The sequence below is a fragment of the Triplophysa rosa genome, linkage group LG7 (genome assembly GCF_024868665.1).
Source record: "Triplophysa rosa linkage group LG7, Trosa_1v2, whole genome shotgun sequence".
NCBI classification, from domain to species: Eukaryota; Metazoa; Chordata; class Actinopteri; order Cypriniformes; family Nemacheilidae; genus Triplophysa; species Triplophysa rosa.
The window spans coordinates 3,681,628-3,709,517 of NC_079896.1; the positions used below are offsets into that span (position 1 = coordinate 3,681,628).

The following is a 27,890-nucleotide window of genomic DNA, read 5'->3' on the forward strand; positions in this document are numbered from 1 at the left end:
ACACACATATATATAAATATCTATATATATATATATATATAGTTTGGATTTTTATGCACTGCATTTAGTTCACTGTTCTGCATGAATCTAGCATTGCATGCGCTCGCATCCCCTGCGATGCATCTCGAGAAGCGAGTCATGTGATGGGTCTTGTGTTCAAAGTCATTCTCCGCTTCACACGCAAAGCAACCCGGGGCAGTAACCCATCCAAACCCTCCTTTTCACGTTGTTGTTTTTTTGGTGGAAAAAGATTTTTTTTTACTCTACATTCTTTTTTTATCAGTCCATCGAAATTCTTCTGCTCTCCTCCAAGGGTGTGTCTGTCCACCTATGGGGGTGGGTTGGGGGTTTTGGAATAGGAGAGGGGGGACACGCCAGTCTCACATAGGCACTAAACGTTCAACAGGACCAAAAACGATGGAGGATAACAGCGTGTGTGTGTATGCTTTGTGCGTGCGCATCAATATAAGTAATGTGTGTTAGGCATATGATCAGAAAGAAGACAGCTCGACGTGTAACATACATAGGATTGCGGGTCAGGAGTTTAGCAGGACGCATTATGTGTCTGCATGTGTACGAAATGGCTTACTCGTCCTGAGCAGACCCTTTAAAGTGTGAGTTGAGTTCCAGCAGTGCTGGACAGTTTTTTTTATATACTTTTCTCCCTCCCCTCCCTCTCACGTGTTTTATTTTCCACTCTCTCTTTATTCGTTATTCGTAACATCGGTAGTCCTTGGCTGCGTTAACAAGTTTTTTTTTGCCAGATATCACAGCCATTTGCTTTCATCAGTAACACAGTGCGTGCCCTTGCCCCGCCCACAGTCACTCAGGATGGAGAAAGGCCATGTGTTTGTGTTTATTTATATATATATATATATATGTATATATACATATACTTATATATATACTGTGCATGTGTGTGTATGTGGTGTAAGAGGTGGGGACTCATCAGTCTGAAGGTTCGTGGTTTGATATTGGGGCATGATGTAGGGCAGGGGGCCTAAAGAAAGTTCAGGTGGCAAGTTTGCGTCCCGTTGTCACTGCTGCGATCACAAGAGTTCGTACTGCCGTAGGTGCATGCGCTGGATGATGTCTCTGCAGTCGTTAAACACTCGGCGGATGTTTTCCGTATCCACGGCGCAGGTGAAGTGGGGGTAGCAGTAGTGCCGACCGTCTCCACTCGCTGTACTGATCCTCTGCAAGGACAAAAAACCCCATCAATCTTCAAACTCACGCGACACTAAGCATTTTGTAAAAATGCACAATAGTTTCATGGTTGATAGGAAATATGGTTATGTAGTTATTGCCAGGTTTGGGCCTTGCGTAATGCATTTTCCTTAATGCTTTTGGTACCACAGAAAGATCGGACTCACCAGGAACTCGTCTCGGATAAAATATTTTGCTCTCGTAACTCGCGGATCTTCTCCAGGCTCCGGGGTTGCTGTTAGACAGACAGGTGCAATTTTGGATTAGCACACAAGAACAGTTTATTAGGTAGTCGGTTCGGATCTGTATTCTGTAATCACGTTTACTGACCATCATCTGGTGTGGTGTAGCGTGCGAACTCTGGGAAGTAATCCTCGATTTTTGATTTTCCCGCCAGGACCTTCTCAGCCAGCAGGTCTTGCTTGTTTAGGAACAGAATGACAGATATGGTTCGAAGCCACCTGGAAAATAAGGTAAGACAAAAACAAAAGAAACAATTATGCTTGCCCACATAAACGTTGAGACCCAAATGCGAAAGGGAAAGGTGTAGCAAAGGTATTCTCACATTGTAGTTGAGTTTAAGGGTATGTTTACATATCATTGCACTTTTGAAAAGCTTAATGTACACACGTTGTCAAAACGATCCCTGTTCACATAGATCCACGAAAATGGCTAAAAGTGCTGCATTATGCATGCCAGGCCAGTAGTTGGCGATGTCACATTGTAAAGATATGCCTGTGCACATGCGCCTTTTTCCACAGAGCTGTAAATAAATAGTGTGAGGGTGTATGAGGTTACCTATTATTCCAGATGTTCTTAAAGAGGTTTAGTGCCTCCTGGAGTCTGTTGGTCTGATTGTCCTCTCTGAGCACCATGTTATAACTGCTGCTGGCTACCACGAAAATGATGGCGGTCACATCTGTAGCCACAGAGAAAGAGTTTTGACGGCAGCAATTTGCTGGCATGAAATCAAAATGCTTTTTGTGAACGATTACTTTTCCTGCATGTCATCTTATATATTTTCAATTCAGAAACTCAGTTTAACTTGGTCATTTACCATCAGTATTGTATCAAGTATTATATATCAGGATAAAATCGGCCACCCCACACTCTAGATCAGTGTTGGGTAAGTTACTCTGAAAAAGTAATTAATTACTAGTTACTAATTACACATTGGATAATGTAATTAGATTACTGTACAAGTTACTCTCTTCAAAAAGTATTTAGTTACTTATTACTAATTACTTTCTATATCCTACATCAACCTTGATGAGTTAAGTGATTCAAGGATAGACATGAAACGGCTCTTTTAATTCATTCAAATAAATAATATTAAACTACATAAAGTATTATTATTAATTACAAATGTGAGAATTATACATTAAAGCACAGATTTTAAAGTTAGACTTTGAATTTTGATGTCAATTCCTCTTCTGCACACACACATATTACACAAAGTATTTAGTTTAATTACATCAGAAGTAACTAATTAAATTACAGAAAAAATAAGAGTAATCCCTTACTTTACTTTTTACAAGGGAAAAGTAATTAAATTACAGTAACTAATTACTTCGTAACTAGTTACACCCAACACTGCTCTAGATACAGCATCAGTCCTTCGGACTGCATATCGGACGACCACTTATTCATTTTAATGAAGACAATTACCGTTGAAACACTGGATCCATTTTCTGCGTTCGTCCCTCTGTCCTCCAACATCAAACATACTGCAAGAGAACAGAAACCCATCACTCGGATAATACTTGGATAAAAGCGTCTGCTAAATGACTAAATGTAAATGTAAATCACTCAAAAGCCCAAAGACATGATATATCCTAATTGAGCTTTATTTATTAGTATATAATAGTTTGTCTTAGTACAAGAATCTAAAGAGTTACATAAAGGCTGTTAGAAAATATTATGACCGCCAACTCACTGAAAATTGACTTTGTCCACTTGGAATCTTGTCTCAAAGATTCCTGAAGTCAAAACTCTGCATCGGAGCAAGTCCTGAAAGGGAAAACAGAATGGCGGCAAAATTAAAAAATGTTAAACACATACAAAAAAACAAGAACGGAGTGAAGATTGCCGCGTTTGTTTCTTGTGTGTGCATATTTACAACCCACATACCTGATCAGTAGGAGTGTAGTCGCTCTGTTTTACAGTGTCAATCCTGTCCAGGAAACTACAAGGAAATACAGAAATAAACATTTTATTAATAATCAATAGATTTGGGTGGCATACACAGTGCACAGGAAGATATTTAAATGACATTACGGTGACTAAATATGGCTCATCTAAGCAGAAAGGAGTCATAACTATTTGTTTATAAATGTGTTGTTTTTAACTTTAATTATGTACGTTTTTTTTTCAGATGCAAGTTAATAGAAATAATCTTAGCTTTTACCACCAAGTTCTAAAAAAAGGACTTTTCATTTGTAAAATATTTAAATTACAGGAATATAGTGAACATATAAATAAGTTTGTCATAGAATGTTGTTATACAAATAACGACTAAAAACAAACAATGCAATACAAAATGACTAATATTTTGGTCTAGCCCCAGTACAATGCTAGGTTAATGCTTTATTACGATTATAGCATACGAAACGTTCTCCTATTAGTCAGCACACATAACCACTGTATGTTTTGTAATAGTCATATAACAGCACTCAAATAGTACCACTGTCTAAATCATAACATTCCTGTGTAAACAGAAGTAATCATGTAACTTGTGTTAACACATTATATTTCATTGTAATATATAAAACAATAGTACAATACAAATGTGTCGGTTTAATTTCCAATGCAGCAGTTCTTCATTCACACGCCTCTCGACGTAACTTCCACATACATTTTAAATCACCGCACAGCCTACAATGGCAGAAAAAAAGACAGCTGACACTGGAGCCGCAAAGCGAGCCAGCAGGTGGCGCATGTTTGTGCTGGAGATCAAAGCAGGCAGGGTTCTGAGTCATAGTGATCAGAGCGCCCAGTCAGACGCTGCTGCTCTAGTCAATGGATCGGCTCTAGTGAGAGGCAACATAGAGGGAAAGAGAGGGCAAAACAGAGGGAGGGAGGGCGAGAATTGTTGTCTTAGTCAGGCTGCTATCCAGAGAAACGGCCGCGAACGCGCAGGAGGAACAAGATGGTGGGATGGCTGAAACTCGGCTCCTGGATCCTTGTCCATGCAGACATCTCGTTTGAAAAAAGCACATGCAGAAATTGCAGCTTATAAGCACGTCTTTATGGAATTTGCACACGCTTGAGCAGAAAAATCAGCTGATTTCGCCGGAATTTGAGCGCATGTCGTTTACATTATTTTTATTTACAACCTCTGCGTGTTAATTTGTAGGGTTGGGAACAGATAAACCTTATTCGATTCTCAACAGTCTCCAAAAAACGTATTAACAGTGCTTCTGCATTCTGCTGCCCATGAATCTGAACATCGTACTAAAATACTCTTCACTCTAGATTCAGTAGCAGAAGACTGTCAATGGCAAAACTTCTTGTTTACCATGTAAATTGAAAATGATTAAAGGACAAGATGGCATTGCGAAAAAATATCTTGTGTTACACACAACAACAAAGCGTAACTGTTGAATCATGAGCCAGATGTTTATAAAAAATTGTTCAAAACGACAGGAAATGATTGCCTTGAATAAGGCTGAAATAATGACTCAATTGCTGACTAATTTAATCATAGTTATTATTCATGGAGCCACAACTTAAAATGAACGATACCCAGCCATGTGTCCTAAAAACGATTTAAAAATGTGTTTTTGTCATGTGATTGTCATTACACTGGTTTATTTCTCAGGAGTTTTTACACATTTTTTTTTATTATTAACATACTGCCAAAAAATGTTTTATTAAGAATTGTTTAAAGTCCTAAAGAGTTATCACTTATTCTTTTATTATTATTCCTGTTAAAAGGTTGCAGAATTTCTTGCTCTGTTCAACATGATTGAAAACACTAACATTTTAATCTCAAAACCAACACGCAAAAAAATGCAGAAAAGTCCTTAGACTCCGCCTGCTGATGACAAACTTCGTAGTACTCAAACGTCTGCAAAAAAGAACACTGTATTGAAATACTACAATACTATGTAGTATTACGCAAATACTACAACGATTGGAGTCAGGTTTTTCTAATAAAATTTAAAAAATAATTTCTAATTACAAACTAAAAGTCACCTTCTTTTAAAAAAACTAAAACCTTAAGGAAATGACATATCCAGAATTGTTAGGTGAAATTGGAATCAAAACAATTATTGTTAAATTCCCTACGAATCCCATCCATTTTTCTGCGCTGAAATCGGAGAAAGCGAGAGGAATCAGACGCACCCGTGCACCCCCTTCCAAGTTAGACAGGAATGTGACACAGAGGGTTGAAATGTGACGGCAAGGCTGTAGGTCCCACACGCAGCCGTATGGGCCTGAAACTGCACCAGTGTGGGTGTATGTGCACGCACGAACGTGTGCATGCGACACATACAGCAGGCCATACAAATGAAAGTGCTGAACTACGGCGCATGACATGGAAGAGGCGGCAGAAACTGAGAAATAAAAGAGCAGGCAAACAATGGATTAGACAGACTGGAGACAAAATAACTAAAGGAGCAATGCAGATGGACAGATAGACAGACAAACAGCAGTTGTGTTGTGACCACAGACACCATATCTCAATTATTGCCTTTCTTTCTAATAATAGAAGGATTCCAACAATAGCCCGGTCCGCTGGTCAGACATGATACAACGCATGCCCCTCTGGGTACAGAACGCATATAGCCTCCGCTGTCGTAATGCCAAGCAGAAGAGACGGCTATAGCTGCGACGCGGTATATTTAGGCCTGCATTGCAAATCCAAAACCAACTCGAGTGGAATTCTAGAATTCAAACACCCGCACGGCAGGAAGTTCGAGAACGTGAAATTCTAGTTGCGTCGACCTCTGTCAACAGTAGCAACGCTTCAAACGCTGCAACGTGGATTGGAGTTTTGATTAGAAAAGCACAAAAAGGAAGGACATTCAAATTCATGGTGACTTAATTCAACGCTACATCTGAGCTGTTCTTTGCACGCAGCTCAATGTGATTAGACACTACAGCAACTTCAATAAACGAAAAAAAAAATTTAAACACTACGTCTGGTCACACACACAAACCATCACATGAATCATATGACTTGGACCAAACTGCATTTCTGTTTGACTCCCTTTAACATGTCAAAAAAAGCCAACTCATCTACACAAAGCAAAGATAACTAACTCAAAAATGTCTTGTCCCAACAACTAAATTAATCCTACAAATAAAATGTAAAGGTTGTCTTTTAAGGATCATCTAAAACAACAATATTAAAATACATATTAATATCTAGATAAATCTACTTTTAGGTATAAGATCTTGGTTTGATAACACAATGGAATTATTATTAATAATAATCCTTATTTAGAGCTATATTTTTGTCAATGCATATCTGCAAAAGTTTCAAACTTTTATTGTATAAAGTACTGACAGTGATCTGACAGATCTGGGGATATCTGTTTGATTTTAATAACTTGCGCTTTCAAAAAGGGTTTCGGGCCGAACAAAAACTGTGGAATTTATCACACAGACTGTGTGTTCGAGCCAAACAGCTGTTCTATGGTTTCCAAACAAACACTCCAACATACTGTATTACTAACAATATTTAATGTATTGCTAGATTATTTTAAAGGTCACAGAAATATTCAGACCTCTTAAAAACCAAATATGTTCCTCCACCTGAGAAAGCACACAGTAAATTCACCATTTAGAACAAGGCAAAAAATATTTCCAGAAGTCTGCACTTTAGACAAAAAAAGATTTTTTTTAATTTACGAAGACATGAGCTTAAATTGAGCTCTATTATTAAATATAAAAAGATACGCATTATCGATCACCGATGTTTTTCTATTAAAGGTCGAAGTGAAAACGTAATGTCCTTGCAGCTAAACAACTGACTGTTAAAACTTGAAAAACATTTGTTTTTCCATAATAGACCACAGTAATTCGTTTTTTTTTTTAAATATCTAATAAAAATAGTAAATAGATATTAAACCAAACAAAATATTTAGTAACTTGTTTTTCTCTAAAAACAACAATTGATTTCGATAAATCATAATTTTAGCAATGCAATCATGCAAAATAAAGCTCTGCCAACAAATAGCAGAATGAGCCGTTTGCCGATGGTGTATTTGCAGAGTAAAGCTGATAATATCCTCATCGCTTACTAATCTGGTTAATGTTACGGCTCATCTAGTTAACAGTCGAGTATTAAGAGTGTGGATTAATCAGTTTCTGCGGCCAATACGACAAACACTGTTTAGTCTCAAAGCGGACGGCGTGTGTGCGTGGCACGGTACAGGGATCTATCAGCAAGTCTTTTCAGAAACACTGTCGCGTTCAACAACAAAAGTTTATTGTTGAAAAAACATAGCTGCATCGATTGCAATAGTTTTATTGTTCCCATCTCAAAGAAAAGAATGCGGTGAATTACAAACGTCCAACATCATACAATCTTCGTAAACAAGGTTTCTCTTACTGCTGCATTGTAAAAAACAAAGCTAACTCCTTTCACCTCTGCAAATATGCTACTTTAACGACAATTGTATCGATAGCCTCTGATGTATGTTCTCTGTCTTGTGCGCGAATGCACGCACTTCTGCAAGTTGGCAATGGCGGTAAGGGAACGGCAGAAAAAAGGAAAGAGGGAACGGTGGAAGAGAAAGAAAATAGAGAAGGCTGTGTCTGACATTACAGCGGCGCTCCAAAAATAGCTCCCTGGCGCCCTGGCCTCCAGCTCGGTTGTCATAGCGACAGAACCACAGGCGCTATAAATAGACTATCAGCTCCAAATCTTGTGTGACTGGAGAGAGGCCAGAGAGAGGGAGAGACAGACAGAAAGAGAAAAAGAAAAGAGTGTGCGCGCGAGCGAGAGAGAGAGAGAGGTAAAGAAGGGCCAGTCAAAAAGAGAGAGGGAAAAAAAGATTGAGAAAAAACAGGTCTGGTTTCGCAAAACAGGGAGGGGGAGAAAGAGAGAGAGAGCAGGCTCGGGAAAGAAACATGGCGGACGATTTAGGAATTTTCTTTTCTCTCAACGCGCAAGATGAAACGTGAACAAGCACGAAGGCATTTCTCTGGTCAACCAAAATACAGAAATGTCTTATATAATATCACCAAATTGTATGCATTACCTACACATTTTTCTATAAATGTGGAAAGCTTATTGAAAATATTGTCCAGTTTTACACATGCATTACACACGCAATGTTTCTTTGGTTTTCGAAAATTGATAAAACTCGCAGCATGTATTTTTGTCATGTAGTATTTATTACACAGAATTGCCTGAAAAAAGCACAACTTCTTGACACATTTCTGAAAGAAGCAGGAACACAGCATTTCTCTAGTTCACAGATACACAGAAATCCAACTGATTACTATGGTATACGATCTTGGATAAAGACATCTGCTAAATGCATAAATGTAAATGCTTCTTCCTTGAACAAAGAATGTTGCTACCGACCTATTGCCCAGAACAGCGTCATATTAAAAATATCGTGCAACAAGTCCTCAAGTAGATTTTGTTGTAATGCCAAAAAGACAGCATGACAAGACACCAATCCCAAGTTATCACATAAAAAAATAATTGTTGACTTTTCCTAAATAGGCTACAAATTTTACTGTTGTAAGTCCCAGTGAAATAAAAAATGACAATACCTATTTTTTCATGAAATATTGCAGCGTTTATAATTAAAGGGGTCATATGGCGCGAACACGTGTTTTTCTGCGTCTTTGGTGTGTTATAAGTTGCCCATGCATGTATGAGACACGTAAAATTGCAAAAGCGTCGGAACAAAAGATGCATTCCATCTAAAAGCGAATGCTCACCCAGACCTGTTTGAAACGCCTCGTGTAACCACACCCCCACAAATCCACGTCAGTTGGTGGTATGACTTGACTAAGACCGCCCAAATGTATTCGCAAGTAAGGTGGGCGTACCTGTCAGTGCAATTGCTTTGGAATCTGTTCCAAATCTGGTAAGAGGCGTTACATTTCCCTCACATGCTTGCAGTATTCCACCAATCACTACGCACTGGTTAACTGGTCAATCATAGCACACCTCGCTTTTCAGAGCCATGAGCTTTGTAAAACATCCACGCGTTTCAGAGAGGCGGGGCAAAGAGGAGATACAAACATGCACGGTATGTGGAAAATGCAGCGTTTTTGAACCTTAAATCGTGTTTACACATTGCATTACATCTAAAACAATCGATAATATTCATTTTAGCAATGTCATATGACCCCTTTAATAGCATCTGTTAAAAAAACAATCCTCCCCTTCAACTGTCAGTCTGCTGCCAGTATCATTTCAGAATGCAACGCTGTTTTTATACATCCAATTAATACTCAGTGAAAAATCAAGCCACACCCACAAATTTTCTCATTCGAAATTCCTTTTCACTCGGAGATGTGTCAGAATAAGGAAGTAAAGACGATCGCAACTTCTGGTTCACGGGGACTTTAAAAGCAAACATGAACTTTCTTCGTTGCAGTATTTGAGGTCTGAAAAAATAAAGAGCATCTTTTCTGTTTTTTTTATCCGTTTCTCCGGTTTTTGTTTTTGTTTTATGCAAATAAGCGCAAATAGAAACAGTATTTTTATTTGAAATTTGGGAGTAATATTGTTAGTAGTTCACAGAATGAAACAACATTGTTAATTTGACCTAAACACGTATCTACAAATAGACAAATCAGAAAAACGGCCTCTGAAATGGTCTCTTTATTTTTTCCGTGGCTGGTCACACATTTGTAGTTTTTTTTAACACTTTATCTGTCCACTGGATTTATGAAACAAACGGCACAAAATGCAATGCTTTTTAGTTTACAAAAACAGAAAAGTTCTCCTCTGAAAGCCATGTAATCATTCTTCACATTACGACCATCTCAGCCATTTTCTGTCACTGCAGTTACTCGACGGGCAGAAACAGGAAGAGCTGGTCAGGAGAGAAGAAAAAGTTACGGGATGAACAAAAACAAACAGCGTTCTTTTCTCGCTTTGCGTAGATGCTTTTGTTCACCCCGACGTCAATGATAACGTTATTGAGCCCACAGAACTGCTGCGGCTCAGAAACAAAGATGAATGCAAACACAAACACACTCAATATGGACACCTGGCCATGTGACAGGAAGAGCCTTGAAAACACCGAGGATGAATAATGAGCTCATAACGGTACTAGCGAGCATCAGCCGCTCGTCTCTAGTTAAACGTGCGTGTGCAGGCTAAAAACCTTGCTGTCGTTCCTCTCAGTCTCTCATTGCATTCGGAAGGTTGCAAGTGGCCTTCTGAACACTTGCGAGTGGCCGCCCTTTATCACTTTAAGCTAATTTTTCCCATTCAGAGGAGAGATGCATTATTTGCGGATTCCCTCTCTCTCAAACGGTCTCATTCTCGTGCGCGCAAGTTAAAAATAGCCCTCTCTCTCTCTCTCTGCTCTACGTTTACATAAGCGTGCAGCGGGGAGGGGCGGGGGGGCCACTTCCGGTCGAAACGGCTCAGCCCAGCGTCTGATCCACAACAACCACCAGTGGCTGTAAGAGAGGACGGGACACAGTCGTACGAACATGCACACACACACCGCAATGCAGGAACTCTTTGAATTTGAAGCTAACCCTCAAACGTCATCTTCATTTCGTTTTCAACCATCGATCCGTCCAATCTCTTTTTCACATTCCTGCATTGTTTCCTGTCATCTCGCAAATGTATAAATCAGACAGATATATGCTATACATACTATAAAGTGAGACAAACTTTAGTCCCAGTCTATGCACACGACCGATCTGACCAACGATTTTCCTGCCACGCATCATCAGTCTGGACAAAATGACTCGCTTTCGAATACCAAGTATTGCACCATGATACAACATTTTTATAAAGTTCAATCTAAACAGTTTTCAATGTTTGAAGCCACGAGTATGTAGAAGTCATGAAAGTTGTGCATGTACACTATTAGTCAAATGTTTAAACACTAAATTTGTGGGGGGGGTTTCGATTTTAAGTACTTGATGATTTGTTTAGTAAACAAATATGTTTGAGTTTCTTAATCTGTAAACTATCTGTAAAAAACTAAAATCAGTTATTAGGCAAATACTTAAACAGTCCATGTCCTTAATTATTATTCATTTCTTTAATAATATTAAATATTAATTAGGGCTGTCAAACGATTAATCACGAAATGAATACAAAATGAATATGCACAGTACACAGACATACATTATGTAAACACAGACTTTTATTCTAGATGCGATTAATCACGATTAATCGTTTGACAGCCCTAATATTAATAGGTTAATATTATTCACTTAATGTTTTATCGCTTAAGCTGCCGGGAAACGTCCGTTGTTCTTCAACCTACATAAAGATAAGTACACAAAGCAAATTTTACGTTTTAAACAGAGATGGCGATATACGAACAGTAGAGGCAAAAAGTACAGATTGCAGTTTTAAAAATAAATATTTTTTTAGAAACATTAGAACAGATAGCGTATATTAACTATTACAGTGAAAGTCACTAGGCTGTTTGATTTTGCTTGATTTTTCTAATCATTTGTGTTATTTCACTGCATTTGATTATTTTCCACTTCATACTAATAAAGAACAGTTGCGTTATAATTTTGTACTGTAATGTACATGCACAAATGACTGAGAAAGAGATATTTAAGTTAACAGTATGTGTGTGTTTAACAGAATACTCACTACTGTGCACAGTCGATCAGCTGGTACTCATTGGATCTTTCAAAACAAGCTCTCACTCCATCATCCTGCCACAGGGTCTTCGTGTGTTCATAAAACTCCTGTTGGGAAGAAAAGTATAAAAGACGGCAAACCATTAACTCGTCATCAAAATGTAAACCAATCGCCTCTGTAGTTTGGCCGGGTATAGATGTCTTTACATGCTATCTAAGAGCATATTAGCCTGTATAAACTATAATCATCATGATCTTAACAATCACTGCGTATTTGAGGGATTTTTAGCATTCGAACTTGGGCTGTCAAACAATTAATCGCGATTAATCACATCCAGATTAAAGGTTTGCGTTTACATGATATATATCTGCGTACTGTGCATATTCATTTTGTATTTATAAAAACAAACATACATGCAAATATTTAAGAACAATATCAAATATAAACATTAACAAACATTTGTATGTAATTTAAATTATTGGTAAATATATATAAATACATGTAAATATTTCCTAAATATGTATACATGTATGTGTGTGTGTTTATAAATACAAAATGAATATGCACAGTACACAGACATATATTATGAACACAAACTTTGTGTTGTTTGCAGGGGCGTAGCAGCCATTTAAGTGGGGGGACAGCTGTCAGGTGATGTGACCCTCAAAGGCCAAACAAATTATGCACATAATGTACATGTTCCTATAATAAATTCTATATAGAATACCAGTTGGCATTTTAGAGCACCCTAATAGCAATTTTGCGAAAATGCCATGATGGCAAATAGTCCAGTAAACACTATTGGAACACACTGCCTTTACCATATAACCAATTTTATTTAACAATTTGAACATAAAATGAAATAATTCCTTAAACATTGGCAAGTAGTCACAATTAAGAAAACAGTGCCTCGTCAATAGTCAAATCTCACCTGTTTACATTCTGGAGAGGTTGAGTTACTGTCCTCCCCTCTCTCTGTCAGTGACGTGACAGCTTGCCTTTTCTACAGACCGGTTAAAGTTAAGAACATAACGTAATGAATTAAAGTACTAAATATGATAAAGTATGATAATACATGATGAGTATTCGGCGCAAAACAACTTTTCTTTAGTGGGAATTAAGGATAATTCCATTCTGGACGTGAGCGGCGCGACAAAAGTCAACAGAATCCAATAATCAGTTATGCATTTACTCATTTAACAGACGCTTTCATCCAAAGCGAGTAAGCGACTTACAAGTAGGAGAGAATATAACACACTCGGCGTGATGTGACACGTCACATGCCTCGTTCTTGTCACGTCGCATCGTTCGCATCACTTCAAATCATAACGTGTAAATTTGTGTTATCGTGACTTAACACAAACATACAGTGTGTGTTTGAGAAAAGGACGTAATCATCCTCTGCTTTTTCTGGGGCGCATAGCCTACCCCAAAACCGCCAAAAGAGCAAAGAAGTGAATGAAAGAAATCACGAGCGCAACTCCCATCAGTAGATTTGAAGCCCTTGGCAGACACGCCCAAGAGATGATTCGACTTGTGATTGGCTGAACGTTACTTAACTCAAATCTAAGTAACAAACCAGAGAACACAGGCTGAAATATAGGCGGTGGGTCAAAAATAGTGTGGGGGACAGAATCACCCATTTCTAAAAGTGGCTGCTGCCCTGGTTGTTTGGTTGAAATGGTATTTCTCAAAACAGAGAAGAAAAGTAATTTAAGAGCAAACACCAATATTAATACATTGAATATTTTCTAACAGGCGAAAAATATTGTTTCAACAATACTCCAGAGCTCCAGTGGGTAAATGAATCACAAGTCTTCAAAGACAAAAAAGTCTGAATAAAGATTTTCACCTAAAAGGCAAACCAGTCCCTTTATCTTAAAGGTGGGGTAACAAGCTATTTCATGCATTCTGACATCTTTACACTGTTAAACACGATGGCTTCTTATGCTAAACATGGTCAACTTGTCAAAAAACGAGTTGGACCCATGACGTAGTATTTCTGCGCTCGGTACACTTCGTACAGATTTCGTAATTTTTTTTCCGAACATGAATTCCCATTTCGTAACAAGGGTTCTTAGTCCCTTATTGGACAATTCTCCCGGACAAGCATGTCCACGCGTTAACCAGCGAGAGAAAAAGCACGGCCATCAATGTGCTTCGTTCGTTACGAAAGTTCAGCTGTGTTTGTTTGTTCACGGCATTTTGGTGATGAACGTTATATAAACGTTGGATATAACGCTGGATTTGCAGATCGTTTGAAACAGATAGATGAAGCAGTCCCAGCGCTAAAAAATGCCGGACATGAACCGCACGCGGTAAGTGAAACTGAGTCATATGTTGTTTTGTTGGCAATCGGCGGGTACGTGCATTATGTAAACACAAACTTATTTTAAATCAACACTTATGCTGGGATAATGTGATGATGTATTGTGTGCTCATGCTTTAGTTCCGCCCATTGCACTGCACGCCTTCAGGAGGTCGACTGTTTTCGGAAATAATCGTACTGCTGTGATGTCCAGTACGATGAGGTGCAGTGCTGTAATCGTTCTTTAGTTTGATGTGATCAAACTAAATACTCTTCGAAGATATGAAGTATGCCATACTACTCTATAGGTACTCAAGATTAATATGAGATTGGCAGAAACTGTGTGTGTTACCTCCGCTTTAAGTATAACACATGGCTGAATAAATGCTCTACACTTTAGCAGTAGACATTTATAAAGTTAAAACAAAGTGATGTACTGCACGACAGACAATGAAGCATGAATGACAAACTTACAAGCTAATATGACAGATAAAAGCATCTTCCCTTGTAAAGCTGTTAACATGTAGCGTTAGGGTGGCATGAGGACAACTGGCTGGTTCACAGGGTGCGTAAGAGAATGTTGGAGCAGAACTTATGCTCGCTTGATCGTTGTTCGTGTGTTTGGATATGGCAGTGCTCACACTGGCTCGGCTCATCTGAAAGAAGCACCACTACACAAGCCAATTTTATCCAAAAAATGTATAAAGTAGTTTTTATGTAGTAATAATCAACTGTTTATTGTGTGGTATGATGTCTTACATATGCCACTATACAAGCAAAAATAATATGACTTCGAAATTCAGTTTCAAAAACTGATTATATTGTCAAAATATATATGCACAAAAGTGGGAGTGCTTGACTTCATACATGTTTTGCCAAATAGGAAGATGAGATAAGGGTTGGCCTTAATTTATTACATTTTTTGAAATCTCAAATTCTTTTTTAACTTTAAAGAGTAAATATTTTGTGATTTTTAAGGTCCTAAATTGGTTTATGGAGTGCAAATGGAAGGTAGGTGGGCTTTACATGGAGTGACCCAAATCCGTCCCGGAACTGAAATTAGAACCACAGACGACTCGTTCGTGTGATTCAGAGTTGACTCCTTTTCTCCCAATAACTTTGTTATTCGTTCACTTTCGGCTTTAGAACTTGGCAGACAGCTTTCATTCACACACAACAACATTACACACGGCATGAAATGTAATTTTAAGGATATTGTAATATTTACTCTTTAAAATCGGTCATAAATGACATGCAAAATCAAGAAAAAGAAGCCAGTGACTGCACACCTTTTTATATATTCATTGGGATTTCAAAATGCTTCATGAAAGAACCAAACCGACCAGCTCTGAGAGGAATTTCAACACTGCACACAGAGTTATGGGAAGTGTTGTTTTGTTGAAAGTTAAAAACACAATGTGGCTTCTGCAGAAGCTTTTTTGTTACGCTCACCGCAGATTTTCTACTTTATTAAAACACATGTCTCTATGTAGAAATGGCGTTTAACTTTTATTGTACTTCATTACACACAACATCAAATAACACTCACGGAATGCTTCATTACTACTGAAACTGTACTATACAGAACATGTGCCAGCAGTATTTTGGCACCATGACGTAAACACCGTGAGTACAATAGTGTTTTGTAAATAACTTGACCATGACAGTATGAGGCTATTTAAAACAACTAAACCTGCCAATATTTGGTGTGCGGTGTTTCAGGTGTAGGGTAACGCTCAGGCTTGTCGTGTGTGCACTTTCTTTTATCTCGTTGACATCTGTCCTTTCACCAGTTTCCTCCAAGCTTCACAGCTAACAAGCAGCACATGGTTTAATAATATACTCTGTAAAAACCTAAGGCTCATTCACAAAGTAGGCTACTTTATATCCTAAAGTGACATGGCTACGTTATAAATGTCAATAATTACTTTTGCCTGTTTTATTCTCGTCTCTTTTCAGTCACACAATCAACCAGTTAGACTGGTTCCCATCGGGCCCTGGGGCCACTGAGGGACGTACGGAGCGAGAGCGGGTTGGGCAGTATCTTCTTTGTTGTAAACCTCATCCACTCAATTCTGATGTTTCACTGTAAAGGCGACAACAAATCCAATCCCTCCAACTTCCAGTCTTTTTGAGACCCGTCCAAAACATATATAAAATCACAAAATCCTCCTAAACAATTATCAAGTTCATCAGATTTGTAGTAAACACAAAACAATTCCAAATCACTGTATTCATGATTTAATACTGTTAAGTAATATCTATCCACCGATCCACTACTGAATACTCCACGTGAAAAAACTACGACTTCTCTGTTTTTAAGCTCACAGGGTCACCAGGTTCAAGTCACCTGTAATTAAATCTTAGCCACGGCCCACGGGTGTGGGTCAGAGCACCTGTCTGGGTGATGAGGGAGCAGGGAGGTCCTGGGTGTCAAGGTGTGTGGCTCAGGTGAGGCCTCTCCTCAGGGAGAGTTTAGAGGTTATTACAGGTAATCAGTGGTAATGAATGCCACACCATTATACCATAGTGTCACACAACCGCACACCCACATCTCCCTCAGGTGGGGCGCACTTTCAATTCACCTGTGTTGTCCCCAAGCAAAGAATAGCTGCTAATTTTAATTGCGCGAAGCACATGAGAAAAAGCAAACACATGGGAAAACTTGTGGTTTAGCCTCGCGTGAACATTCTTTGCATTTATTCAGAATCCCACAACACCTGTAGCATCTTCAGATCAAACGTCTGGTGTATGTCGTATGTTATGACATTTCTGATATCATTTACCCACTCTCGTATCTTTCCAAACACATGACTCTTCCCATCCTTTGTGGAACACAAAACCAGCAAAATCTCCAATATGCTCTTTTATATACAGTTAAAACGAAGGGGACTGGAAGCACCCACAGTCACCCATCACTTTCATTGTGTAGGTAAGAGCAGCTGGGTTAAGAAAATGATCATCTGGGATCTCTTAAATATTTATTTTTAAGAGTATGTACACTTATCAAACATTATTTGTAAGTTTATTATTCATGTCCAACTGAAATGGTAGATGAAACGCTAATGGAAACAAAAACAGGGGTGATGGAGTGACTGAATACCATTTTACTCACCGATGTAAACTCAAAGTCCTTCTGATTGACTAAATTGAGGATGTAATCGATTCGAAACCGATTTGCTTGACAGGCTAACTGAACCGGAGGTACCAACGCGGACATTGCTGACACAATAGTCTAAAGAAAAGCAAAGACAGTCACAATGTTAGTATTAATAATAAAAATGTTCATAATATACATAGTGGATGTTTACATTGCTACAAAAACTTACCTCTATAGCTTCTTTTATATTATTCTTGATGTCCTGAATTTTCTGTTTTTTCTCTCTGTAAAAAAAGCGCTTCACCGTTTAGCATTCACTTCATTTTTATAATAAAGAGGGTAATAATTTAGTTGTAACTTTAGAAGTAACATCAACCCATTCATCACATTAACTTTAGAAAAGAAGTCCACATGAATGAATAACAGTTTTGCAATCGTACAAATAAACGTGTTAGCTTTGCATTCCTTGTGACCTAAAGCTAAACCTGCTAGTCAATATTTTTGTAATATTTCTAAAAAAAGCCACTTACAAAATGCTAAATACAACATATTGAAACATAATTTAACTTAGGAATATATAACAGAAAGAATAGTACCATAAACTACGCACTATTATCGAACTTCCTTTAGGAAGCTATACAAAGCACTCGATTTCTATTTAATACTCAGTTGAGTTACTTAAATAAATACATATAACAAATCACAACAGTAAAATAAATAACATGCCCAAAGAACTGTAGGAAAGGTACCACTACTATATAAAAAGAACAACAAAATGACCGGGATAAATACTGAAACGTAGAATTTGAGGCTAAAATACATTTCAGCTAAAAAGTGTTCACGCCAAAAGTTGTGATGATTGCAAAAAAAAACAGCATTTTACTCCAAATCATAATTTACTGTATGCTATGCTAACAGATAATGTCTAAGGAAGAAAATGTAGTTTGGTTCGCATTTGGCAACATTAACAAAACACATAGATGCGAAACTTATACTTACTCAGCATTGAAGCCATTGACATGTAAAATGCGCATCTGTTTGACGATGGTGCTTTTCCCCGATTCTCCAGCCCCTGAGAGACGAGCAGAAGAAAGATATAAATCACAAGGGATGTGGGGGGAGTCGGATATCACCTGATTCAACAGGAATAATTAATTAGATTTCACAGTAGCATTTCTTTTAAATGGCAAACTGAACATGCAGCCCCAGCAGAAATCTGTGCACGATAAAAGGAAAAATGGTCTGACCGCTCGGTGACATTGAAACAAAACTTGTAAATGAAGTTTTTATCTATAACCTCCATAATTTTCCTGAAAACTCATAACTGGAAAGCTTGTCATCAATTTGAGATTTAACAGTAACCATCCTATTCTACAATCAAAATAAAAAAAGCAACTGTTGCTTCCATATTTAATATGAATTTAATTTTCACACGATCTTCACAAAGACACTTTGCATGCTCATTCTGATATGCGTCGGATGTTGATACGCTCCAATGTCACCATTAATGCACTTATAAGTAAACACCAACTTGAGATTGCAAACTAAATCAAAATAGCATCAAGATCATTTCATTCACCGTACACATACACAACACCATCTGAAGTCTCACAGAGCCAGATTCCCCAAACATTCACAAAACTGAATGATTCAATTTATGATCAAAGTTAGCATCCGAGTTTCCTAGTTTTAAAAATATGAAGGGTTAACTCAGTCCCGCTGGCTGTAAGGTACCATCTACAGGAACATAAAAACTGAGAAACACCTCACATTTAGACCCCAATTCCAGAAGTATGAGGAAAACCTCTTTATCTCGACACACACTTTGTTACCAGGGTTCAATTGTGTTAAATAAGGCTTATTGTGTTACAGTGTATTAACTGCTTAGTATTTCTCTTTGTGTCATAGTGTAGAATTTTTAACCATTTCAGTTTTGTTTGGGCATACAACCAAACGTATGCACCTCTGACTTCAATTGAAAGGGACATTTCAAACCCAATTGTAATAATTCAATTGGGTTTGCATACAGGAATTCCACTTTTGTGCTCCAATTATTATACTTGTACACGTGCCTAAATCATATATTATGACTCTGGAACCATTTAGATATGTACCATTTGCTTCCTTTAATACCAAAGAGTATGATTTCAAACGTTACGCTACGCTTAAAAACAACACTTTGATTTGCAACGCATTTTTAACTATACTAAGCAAACAGGCTGTCAGAGAGAACTGGTTTGTATTAGATAGTGAAACCAGTTTCTAAGACACTAAATGACATCAAACTAGAGTTAAAACAAATTCATGGCATGCTGTGAAATGCCTACTTTTGGGCTCAGGGCAGTGGAAAATATAAGAAAAATACGAACAAAACTTCTCATCAGTTTCCAATTTAAAGACTAGAAATTCAGGATTGAACCGAAATGTTCCATTCAAGTTTATGGTACCATTTTTTGGGATGCCAAACCAATAAAAGTGTTATGGTAAAGAGTCCCTGATAGGTCACAGGCACATGTATAAATAAGTAGAAAAGAGATAAAGATTGGATAAAAGTGGCCTCATACACACAGCACACTGTTTATGAGCAAAAGTCTAAAAAAATATATAGGCCAAAACATGCTAAAATTCCCTAAAAGATGCTTGTGAATGACATTTCCCAAGAGCAGCTATAAAGATGAGCACACTAGCAAGTAAATCTAGACCAAAGACCAATCCAATAACACAAAGCTATGTAAAGAAACGTGTCTGGTAGGACTGTTTGTGATTGTGAGTGTTGCGAGATAGCGTGATTCAAATGAATGGACGTGGTCACTTGTTGGGCCGTGACGTATCAAATCAGGTAAACCCAAATATTTCCATAACGCCAAACCTGTTTATCATAAACCAACGGTGAGATTTTAGCGGAGTATTATGCAAACTAGACGGTCATAACCTGAGCCCTTGCTGTCAAACCCCACAGCACATGAATCCCAATGAAGTGCGTGTAAAATCGCAGAACATTCGCAACAAAATCGTCTACGAATTGTGCTTTAGACACCATCACAACACAACGTCCAGCAGGGAAGTATTTGCAGCGGTTTACAGCCCAACCTACCTAACAGTAGTAGTCGATGGGTCGCCCTGTAGATCTGTTTGTCTTTCTGAAGCTGTTTCTCTATCTTTTTGTTTGCTTCCCTCTGGGCCTTCTCCTCATTTCTCTGGTCCTCAGTCTTACTGTTGCCCAAACAACCCATTTTCCCAAAAACCCAAGAAAAGTTTTGGGGTGGGGTGGTGGGGGGAGGTGAGTATACCGTGTGAATAAATTGTCCAAATTCCTCGATTTGGCCTCCGATCAAAACACTTTGATGGAAAATCGGGACATTTATATTCGTATGCACATCACTCTCCTGGATTAAGAGATGGTTAGGGTCGTTCTTGCCGGTGGGAGCGATGGGAAATATGAAAGCTATTAGAACGGGAGGGCTTGAGGTGGTGGTGAAAACCCTAGGCCGGCCTACAGACGGCCGAGTCCCGTCGAGCGTTTGCTGCTATAAAAAAAAGAGATTTCGCCAAACGCTATCCGCGCGTGAACGTGCATCCAGCGAAGCCTTCGACGTTACATGAACGATTTCGTTACGGGCTTTTCCGAGAAGCAGGAATCCAAACGCGCTTTAGCAAATTTCCCGTCGCGAATCCATGGTCGCTTTCCTGAAATAACGATTCTGTCCACCGCTCCTTTTAAAATCATCAACAGCTCCACGAGACGCGATTAATTTCGGTTTGTCGATGCCGAATTCGAGACGGGCAGAACGAGATAGAAAGGGTGGCAGCAAATTAAAAAAATAAATATTTCCACCAAAATGACGGCATGTGGATCATTCCGCCCTGCGCCGTGGCCGACGTGAACCTTTTAACTCCGTTATGAAACGACGTTGTCTTAGAAAAATACAGCGCCGATGCTTCAAAAAGAGAAAAATCCCCCGAAGACAGACGTTATTTTCCCTCCTGTTCTGGTTACGGTGACTGATGGTCGCTTTTTTTTCGGCTCGTCCAAATCAAAAGAGGCCCTTTGCCGTCTTCTCCGTAATTTGAATTTCTCCTCACATCCGTGGCTTCGCGTTGTCGCGAGCTGAGGTCCTTGCGGTTCGACCGCAGATGCAAATGCGACCGTTTCGGGAAAATCCGTCGACGTTTTACCGGCTATCGCAGTCCGAGTCCGCTGTCAAGCTACGCTTTGTATCCTTCTTGAATTCGGGTGGTAGATCGGCTATACATGTGCATTGGGATAAATCGAGATAAATCCGATACCACGATGACAACGATTTCCCTACGGACGGAACGCGTTGCCTCCCCGATAGTCGTGGATGAATCCCTTTCGAGGGAGTATTTTTAGAGATTATTTCCTTTTCTCTGTGAATTCTACATTGAGATAGATAGCGTTGAAGAGATGGGTGGGGCAAACAGCTCTCATTGAACCCTGAGTAATCACATGACAGCCAGAAAACGTCAGCAAGCGGAGATTCTGCGGAGAAAAGGCGCCCTCTTTGAAGACATGATTCATACGCGGTAAAGTTCGCGATTCGACCCGATTAATCTGTGACTAACGTTATCTGCATCATCGCTGTGCACTTCGCGTTAAACGCATCTGCGGGCTTCAACCAGTAGGCAACACGCAGTCTAGACTTTGTCTAGTGTACTAGAAAAGCTTGCCTGGTTAGTTCTTCTTCATGGGTAAAGTAACACGTTTCACACGTAAAACGACGATGAGCCTAATCTGAATCGATCAGAGGCTAGAAACAAGGGAATCGTTCAAACGTTCTTGATGTGGATTCGTCTCAAATGTATCATTGTAGCAGCAGTTGGTTCAATACTGAAGGCAAGGTCATCTTTTGAGTCCGAGGATGAACACCTCAGACATTTCAGTATACTAAAGTGGGCTTTAATTAAAACTACCACTATTACTGTGGAAATAAACTGCCAATTTAGCAGAAGGGAACATTTCAATATTAATAATTGCTGTGGAAATGTAAAAACAAAGTAGTATTGGATTCTTCCTAATAAATATTTTACAAGTCCAAGCACTTTAAAATGTATGTACGATCGAGAGACACCTTAATGATATGTGCCCCTTTGGCAACCGCAGGTAAAACATAGCAAACATATCGAGATGATTCACCAGCTAAAAGTATAAAAAAGTCCCACACTTATGTTCAGCGGAATGCTTAAAGTGCTGTTAATAATTGCAGCCTAACATTAGCTTTCCAACCTCCATCAATATTTAGAATTTCTATTTTGTAAACCAGTGGGTCCTATTGAAAGTATTTTGTGATTATCTAATTGTTATTTCCAGTCATATGAAGGCAGTTTGCTTTTAAGATACTATTTTTTGTATTCTGCGAATGTTAATTTTTTAAAAAGAATTTCTGACATTGGTTCTATTGTCCTTTTCTAAATAATTATTATTTAGTTTCAGTTACAATTACATCCTACAACCAAACATACACAAATTGACAAATATTGTAACATTAACTTTGACTCGTTCATTTTAATCATAAATATAAATCATATTTATTTGTATAGTTTTAAACAAAAGGTTTAAAATAGTGACATGATGATACCGAGAGTAAACCAAATAATCTAAATACAGAACTTCTAGGATGAGAGATCATGGCACTTGGACCGAGTTACTGTGATGTCAACAAATAAAAGATAAACTTGTGAAAGACAGTGACCGAAATGGAAAGTGATGTTGCGTGGAGCTATTTTTTGACTCGCTGTGGTCTATTTTACGATCCTTTAATCTTTGTTTGATGTTACGGGACACAGACTAAACAGTTCTATTTGGAACTAAAGTGAAGTCTGGTTCTCGATTCAGTTTGTTTTAAAAGTGAATTGCAGAAGCTCAAACCTGAAAATGACCGCAAAGTTCACTACACAAATCATCTTCCTGGTCTTGTTTAATGGATAGCCCAAACACACTACTTTTTAATTTGGTCTAACACTGAAACAATGAATGCAATTAAAATTGACATCTTTTTGGTGACAAATTGTCACCTTTAAGTGTGAAAAGTGTGCATAAATCACAGGTTGGGATGCCCTGGGGGTTTGTATGCTGCACTATGATGTACTACCAGAAGGTGGCAGCATTCTACAATATTAGATAAGATTTTTGGTCCCAAACTGAACACTAAACCATGTGCATCCAGAACTTTGAACACTAAGCCATGTGCATCCAGAACTTTGTACACAAGCCAATTTAGCAAGGTTTTGTAATCCTTCAATGACATTACAAAGGGGGATTCCACCGCGTTTAAATGAGGATCATTTGAACCACTGTCTTGCACTCTGTGATGTCCTGAGAGTTTGCGAGGAAATATTCTAAAGGTCACATTACCAGTGAAAAGTTAATGAAATTATTGTTCATGGGATTTCCTGTGTTCGCTGGTAGTTAGTAATGGTAGTTTGTGGTAGTTTTGGGTACTTATTGCATGAGCAATTTTGTTCACGTCATATTTGCATCATCAAGATCTGTTGCCTATAAATAATTTAGTATTTAGTTTTAATTTATGTTTCCTGTGTACATGTTGTGAATAATTACAAAACGGGAGGGAAACAAAACCGAAGATTTCAAACCTGGATATATACGGTATATGTTTTTTTTAAGGTGCAATCTCATATAACATAAGACGGGAATTCCAGAAATTAGAGGCGTTCTCTATTGTCATATAATCTACATGAACTGATATGGTAAGATAGCCACACCCCAACAAATAGGCTGTTGTCGGTAGTGACAGTCAATGTGACATCGAGAAGTTTGCAAATGAAACCTTTTTATCAAATTTTGGTCCATGTCATAAGTTTTGTGTAGCCAACAGGCAAATCTATTAAAAACTGGATGTGGTATGTGTTGAATTCCTTGTCATGGCGAGCATTTAGATGGAGGCAAAAAGCTGCACGATCAACAGTAGACTCCTTATGGTCTCACTCCATCTGATTTCATGCAATATTTTATTTCTTATGAGAGGAAGTGATTGCGTTTAAGTGAGCAATCACAACATGCAATTACTTAAACTAATCCGTAAAATGGGACGCTTGTGGGCTCGCAGCTGTGAGCAATGAGATCCAGCTTAAAGAACAAAGAAAACAGCCTAACGGCCACATAAAGAAGACACAGTGAGCCAAACCGAGCTACACATATTCTCATTGTGGAGGATTCTGCATTAAATTGACAAATGATAATCATGCCCAAAAAGCAAACAGAAAAATGATATTCTATGAATAAAACTCATAACCACACTTCTTTCTCAAACAAACACACACTATACTGCACGCAGACACTATACGGAGACGGAGAAAGTTTCTTAAACTACAAAGGTTGCAATAACCAGCTTTGCATGTGTGTGTGTCATCTGTTTTTGAACTAAGCACCCACATGACTGAAGTATTTTGGTCACAGAGCTTAAACAGTTTCTTCAATTGTTTCGAAGGGCTGCCCTTATAAAAAAGAAACTCTTCTTAAAAAGGTAGAAGCATATGAGGCCTTATGTAAAACCACTTTCAAAACTGTCAGAAAGGCCAAAGGGGCGATCCAGGAATTCAGTAAGTTCAGACTCGACATTATAATTGTTTGAAATGTACACTTTTAACAAGAGAGTATGTATTCTGATCTAAAGGCCTCGATTACATTCTACCTTGAAATAATTATAACATTTAACAACTTGCTTGCATTCCTGGAGGGCTACAGTCCTGCAGAGTTAAAGGGAGTTAAAATCTCATCATTTTAATAAAAATATTTGTCACTTTATGTCCATATACTAATGTCACTTGCGTCTTCTGAAGGGAAGCGATCAGTGTTTACGAGAAAATGTTTGTTTAAATCTCATTGTTTCTGGCGTGTCTCAGGACTAGTTTTCATAGTACATTTCATCTCCCAATGTGATTTAGTTATTAACATATTTTAATGTTAATTAAACTTCATGTATTAATGTATTGCTCTCATGGTTTGTTTATAGTTTCAGTTCTGATAAATAAGCTCAAAATATTAATTGTTTTTCAAAATATATCATTCTTCATGAGATTTTTATTAACTTTTAAGTTGTTTTGATATATTTTAATGATGGATTCTTTATGAGGCTTCAGAAAGTTGGGACCTATACATGGACATAAGTGGGTTATAAAAGGTGCTTGACATTTTGAAACTATCTGTTTCTGTTAAGCTGAAAAAAGGAAGCCATATACAGTACATCTGGGATGGCATGAGGATGAACTATTCCTGTACGTTCCAACCCTGCTGTTGCACAATTTCTTGTCATTTTTAAGTAGCAATGAAGATCTTTAGGAGCTTGTTCATTAGAGGTGGAGATAAACTGTGCATGACTTTGCTTTTCAGGAATGTATTTACATAGTTTTGTGCAACACAGAATATTCTAGCACACATTACTGTTGATTAATTTACATTTTAGTCTAAATAAAGGCAGCTATTATATATTATAAATATGTACGTAAATAGTATGACGTGACGTCTAAAGAAATGAACAGGACATTTTTTCACTTCCATTTTCCATAAAACAAGTAATGCCCGTTTTCTTGACAGATAAGATCATGACCAGATGCTTTCATTCTTACTCATGACACACAATTGGACACCAGGTTTTAATCTGATTTTAGTTCCTAGCGATGGACAATCTTAAAAAGGATAAACTCGTAATTATCTACCCTACAAAATGTACATTTATAACTGTAGTTTATGCAAAGATATTGCTATCATATTGAGAACACAACTAAGTTCATCAAAGCTTATTTACAGAAATGTTCATTTTTATAACACCGAGTTACATTTGACACCTGCTGTCACCTTAATATTGTAACTTCAGGATAGATCATGAAGTAGGATTGTACCACAATTAAAGTTACAACAAAAATAATAATAAGAGGGAGAAAATAAAGAAAACAAACTATTCGAAAAAAGCCTAAAAACCCTTTTTGAAGAAGACTGTATATTTTAGAATTGATTATACTGCAGTTAAATTCAATGGACCTTTTTCACAAGCCTCTGATGACGTGTTCAAAGGTCATCAGCATCGTAAATCCTCCAAAGTTTATTAGATTTTCACTTTTTTTAAACGTATGTACGTATAACACTATACTTTGTATTATATACCTTTGCATCAAATTACAAAAAAATAGTTAACGCTAATGCAGGGTGTCTATGGAAGTCGCGGTAAATTTGACATCACTCTCTCTTTTGACTGCCGTCATCAGACTCTCTATTTTTTATTTTGTTGAATGTAGTGAAAACACTATCCTTGAGTTTTTCTTTTGCTATTTGAGCAAATGAGAATACACAAAATATATTTGTGGTAGTCTCCCCTTCCCCGTTATAGAAATTTACCCAACTATGACGTCATCAGCTGCTGAGAAACCCCGAAACGTGAAAAATGTCCACAGTAAAGTACTACAGTATTTACTAGTTCATCAATTTAGTATATAACACAATACTGTAGTACACACGAACTAAGTGTACTAGTTGCTAAATTTGCTAGTAAATACTAAAGTATACTACAGTATTCACTGTACTAGTTCTTCAAACTGAAGTAGTGTACTAATTCTTACAAGTATACTACAGTACAGTCATTTTTCATGTGGGAGGTCTTACACTGTTAAAAGGAGATTCCATATTGATGAATATAAAACAATGGATGATATAGTGTGATTTTGCCTGCGGTTAAGCTATGGTTACTATGGTAACTTCTTGGCATTGGACTGGCCAGAACAAACTTCAAATGGGATGCATCTGCCTCTACTAAACTACTGTACAGTGACAAGACACTTACCTAACAAGAGAAGCCTGTGCGTTTGTTTATATTCCCTCTTCTCCGCTTTCAGGCTGTCGTCAATGTTGCGGCTTCGCTTTTTCTCCGCTTTGATCCGCGCGCTCTCCTCCACCCGTCGCTGCCGATCCGAATGACCCGACTCGGGATCGATCCCGGGATTCGCACCGGTCCGTCCTCCGGTGTACGTGATGGCAGACTGTGATAACCTCAGTCTAAAGCTGTGACACATCCCCATGGCCGATGTTGGGATATAAGAGCCTTCAGTAATTTAACATCCGAACGGAAAAGTCTCATAGGATAACAACTCCATAACGATGAGCTATCCGGGTCAGGTGGAGTAAGACTCGCTATCTCTTACCGTCTTATCGCTCAGCCTTTCAAGAGGTGTCAGTTTGCCTCATCGAATTTTCCCCGCAGGCTCTGATCTTCCCTGCACGACACGCGTGGACGAGCGTGATCTTTGACCTGACACACACGGCGCACTTTATCCAATGTTTGTTATTCTTGCTCCGTTGTTTCTGCTCATATGTGCGTGGACCGATTGAAAGTCTCTCATTGTCCGCCGGGGCGCTGCTCGGTGCTGGTCTGAGACCAGCTTGCTGTCTTAACTCTTACACAACGCGTTAAATTTCACAAGCCACACGGGGAGGTCATCCAGTGACGTCACGTGGAAAACTGCCATCACAATTTACAGTTTTG

At 38.3% G+C, this 27,890-nt stretch overlaps 1 protein-coding gene across 2 annotated transcripts; it reads right to left on the minus strand.

The window, feature by feature from the left end:
• Window positions 1-4: 4 nt before the first annotated feature.
• Window positions 5-27,846, minus strand: gnas (GNAS complex locus). 2 transcript variants are annotated; one of them, XM_057338244.1, is made up of 12 exons: window positions 27,192-27,846; window positions 18,379-18,451; window positions 17,609-17,663; window positions 17,395-17,514; window positions 11,981-12,078; window positions 3,337-3,391; window positions 3,143-3,216; window positions 2,875-2,933; window positions 2,005-2,125; window positions 1,537-1,667; window positions 1,374-1,441; window positions 5-1,196 (listed from the first exon to the last, which is right to left on the minus strand). In XM_057338244.1, exons 1-12 carry the CDS (start codon window positions 27,424-27,426, stop codon window positions 1,050-1,052), a joined length of 1,236 nt encoding a protein of 411 aa, XP_057194227.1. In that variant the 5' UTR covers window positions 27,427-27,846; the 3' UTR covers window positions 5-1,049. The 2 variants fall into 2 exon arrangements, with proteins under 2 accessions (XP_057194227.1, XP_057194228.1); XM_057338245.1 differs by lacking the exon at window positions 27,192-27,846 and adding an exon at window positions 20,474-21,840 and having other exon boundaries at window positions 7-1,196.
• Window positions 27,847-27,890: the final 44 nt, after the last annotated feature.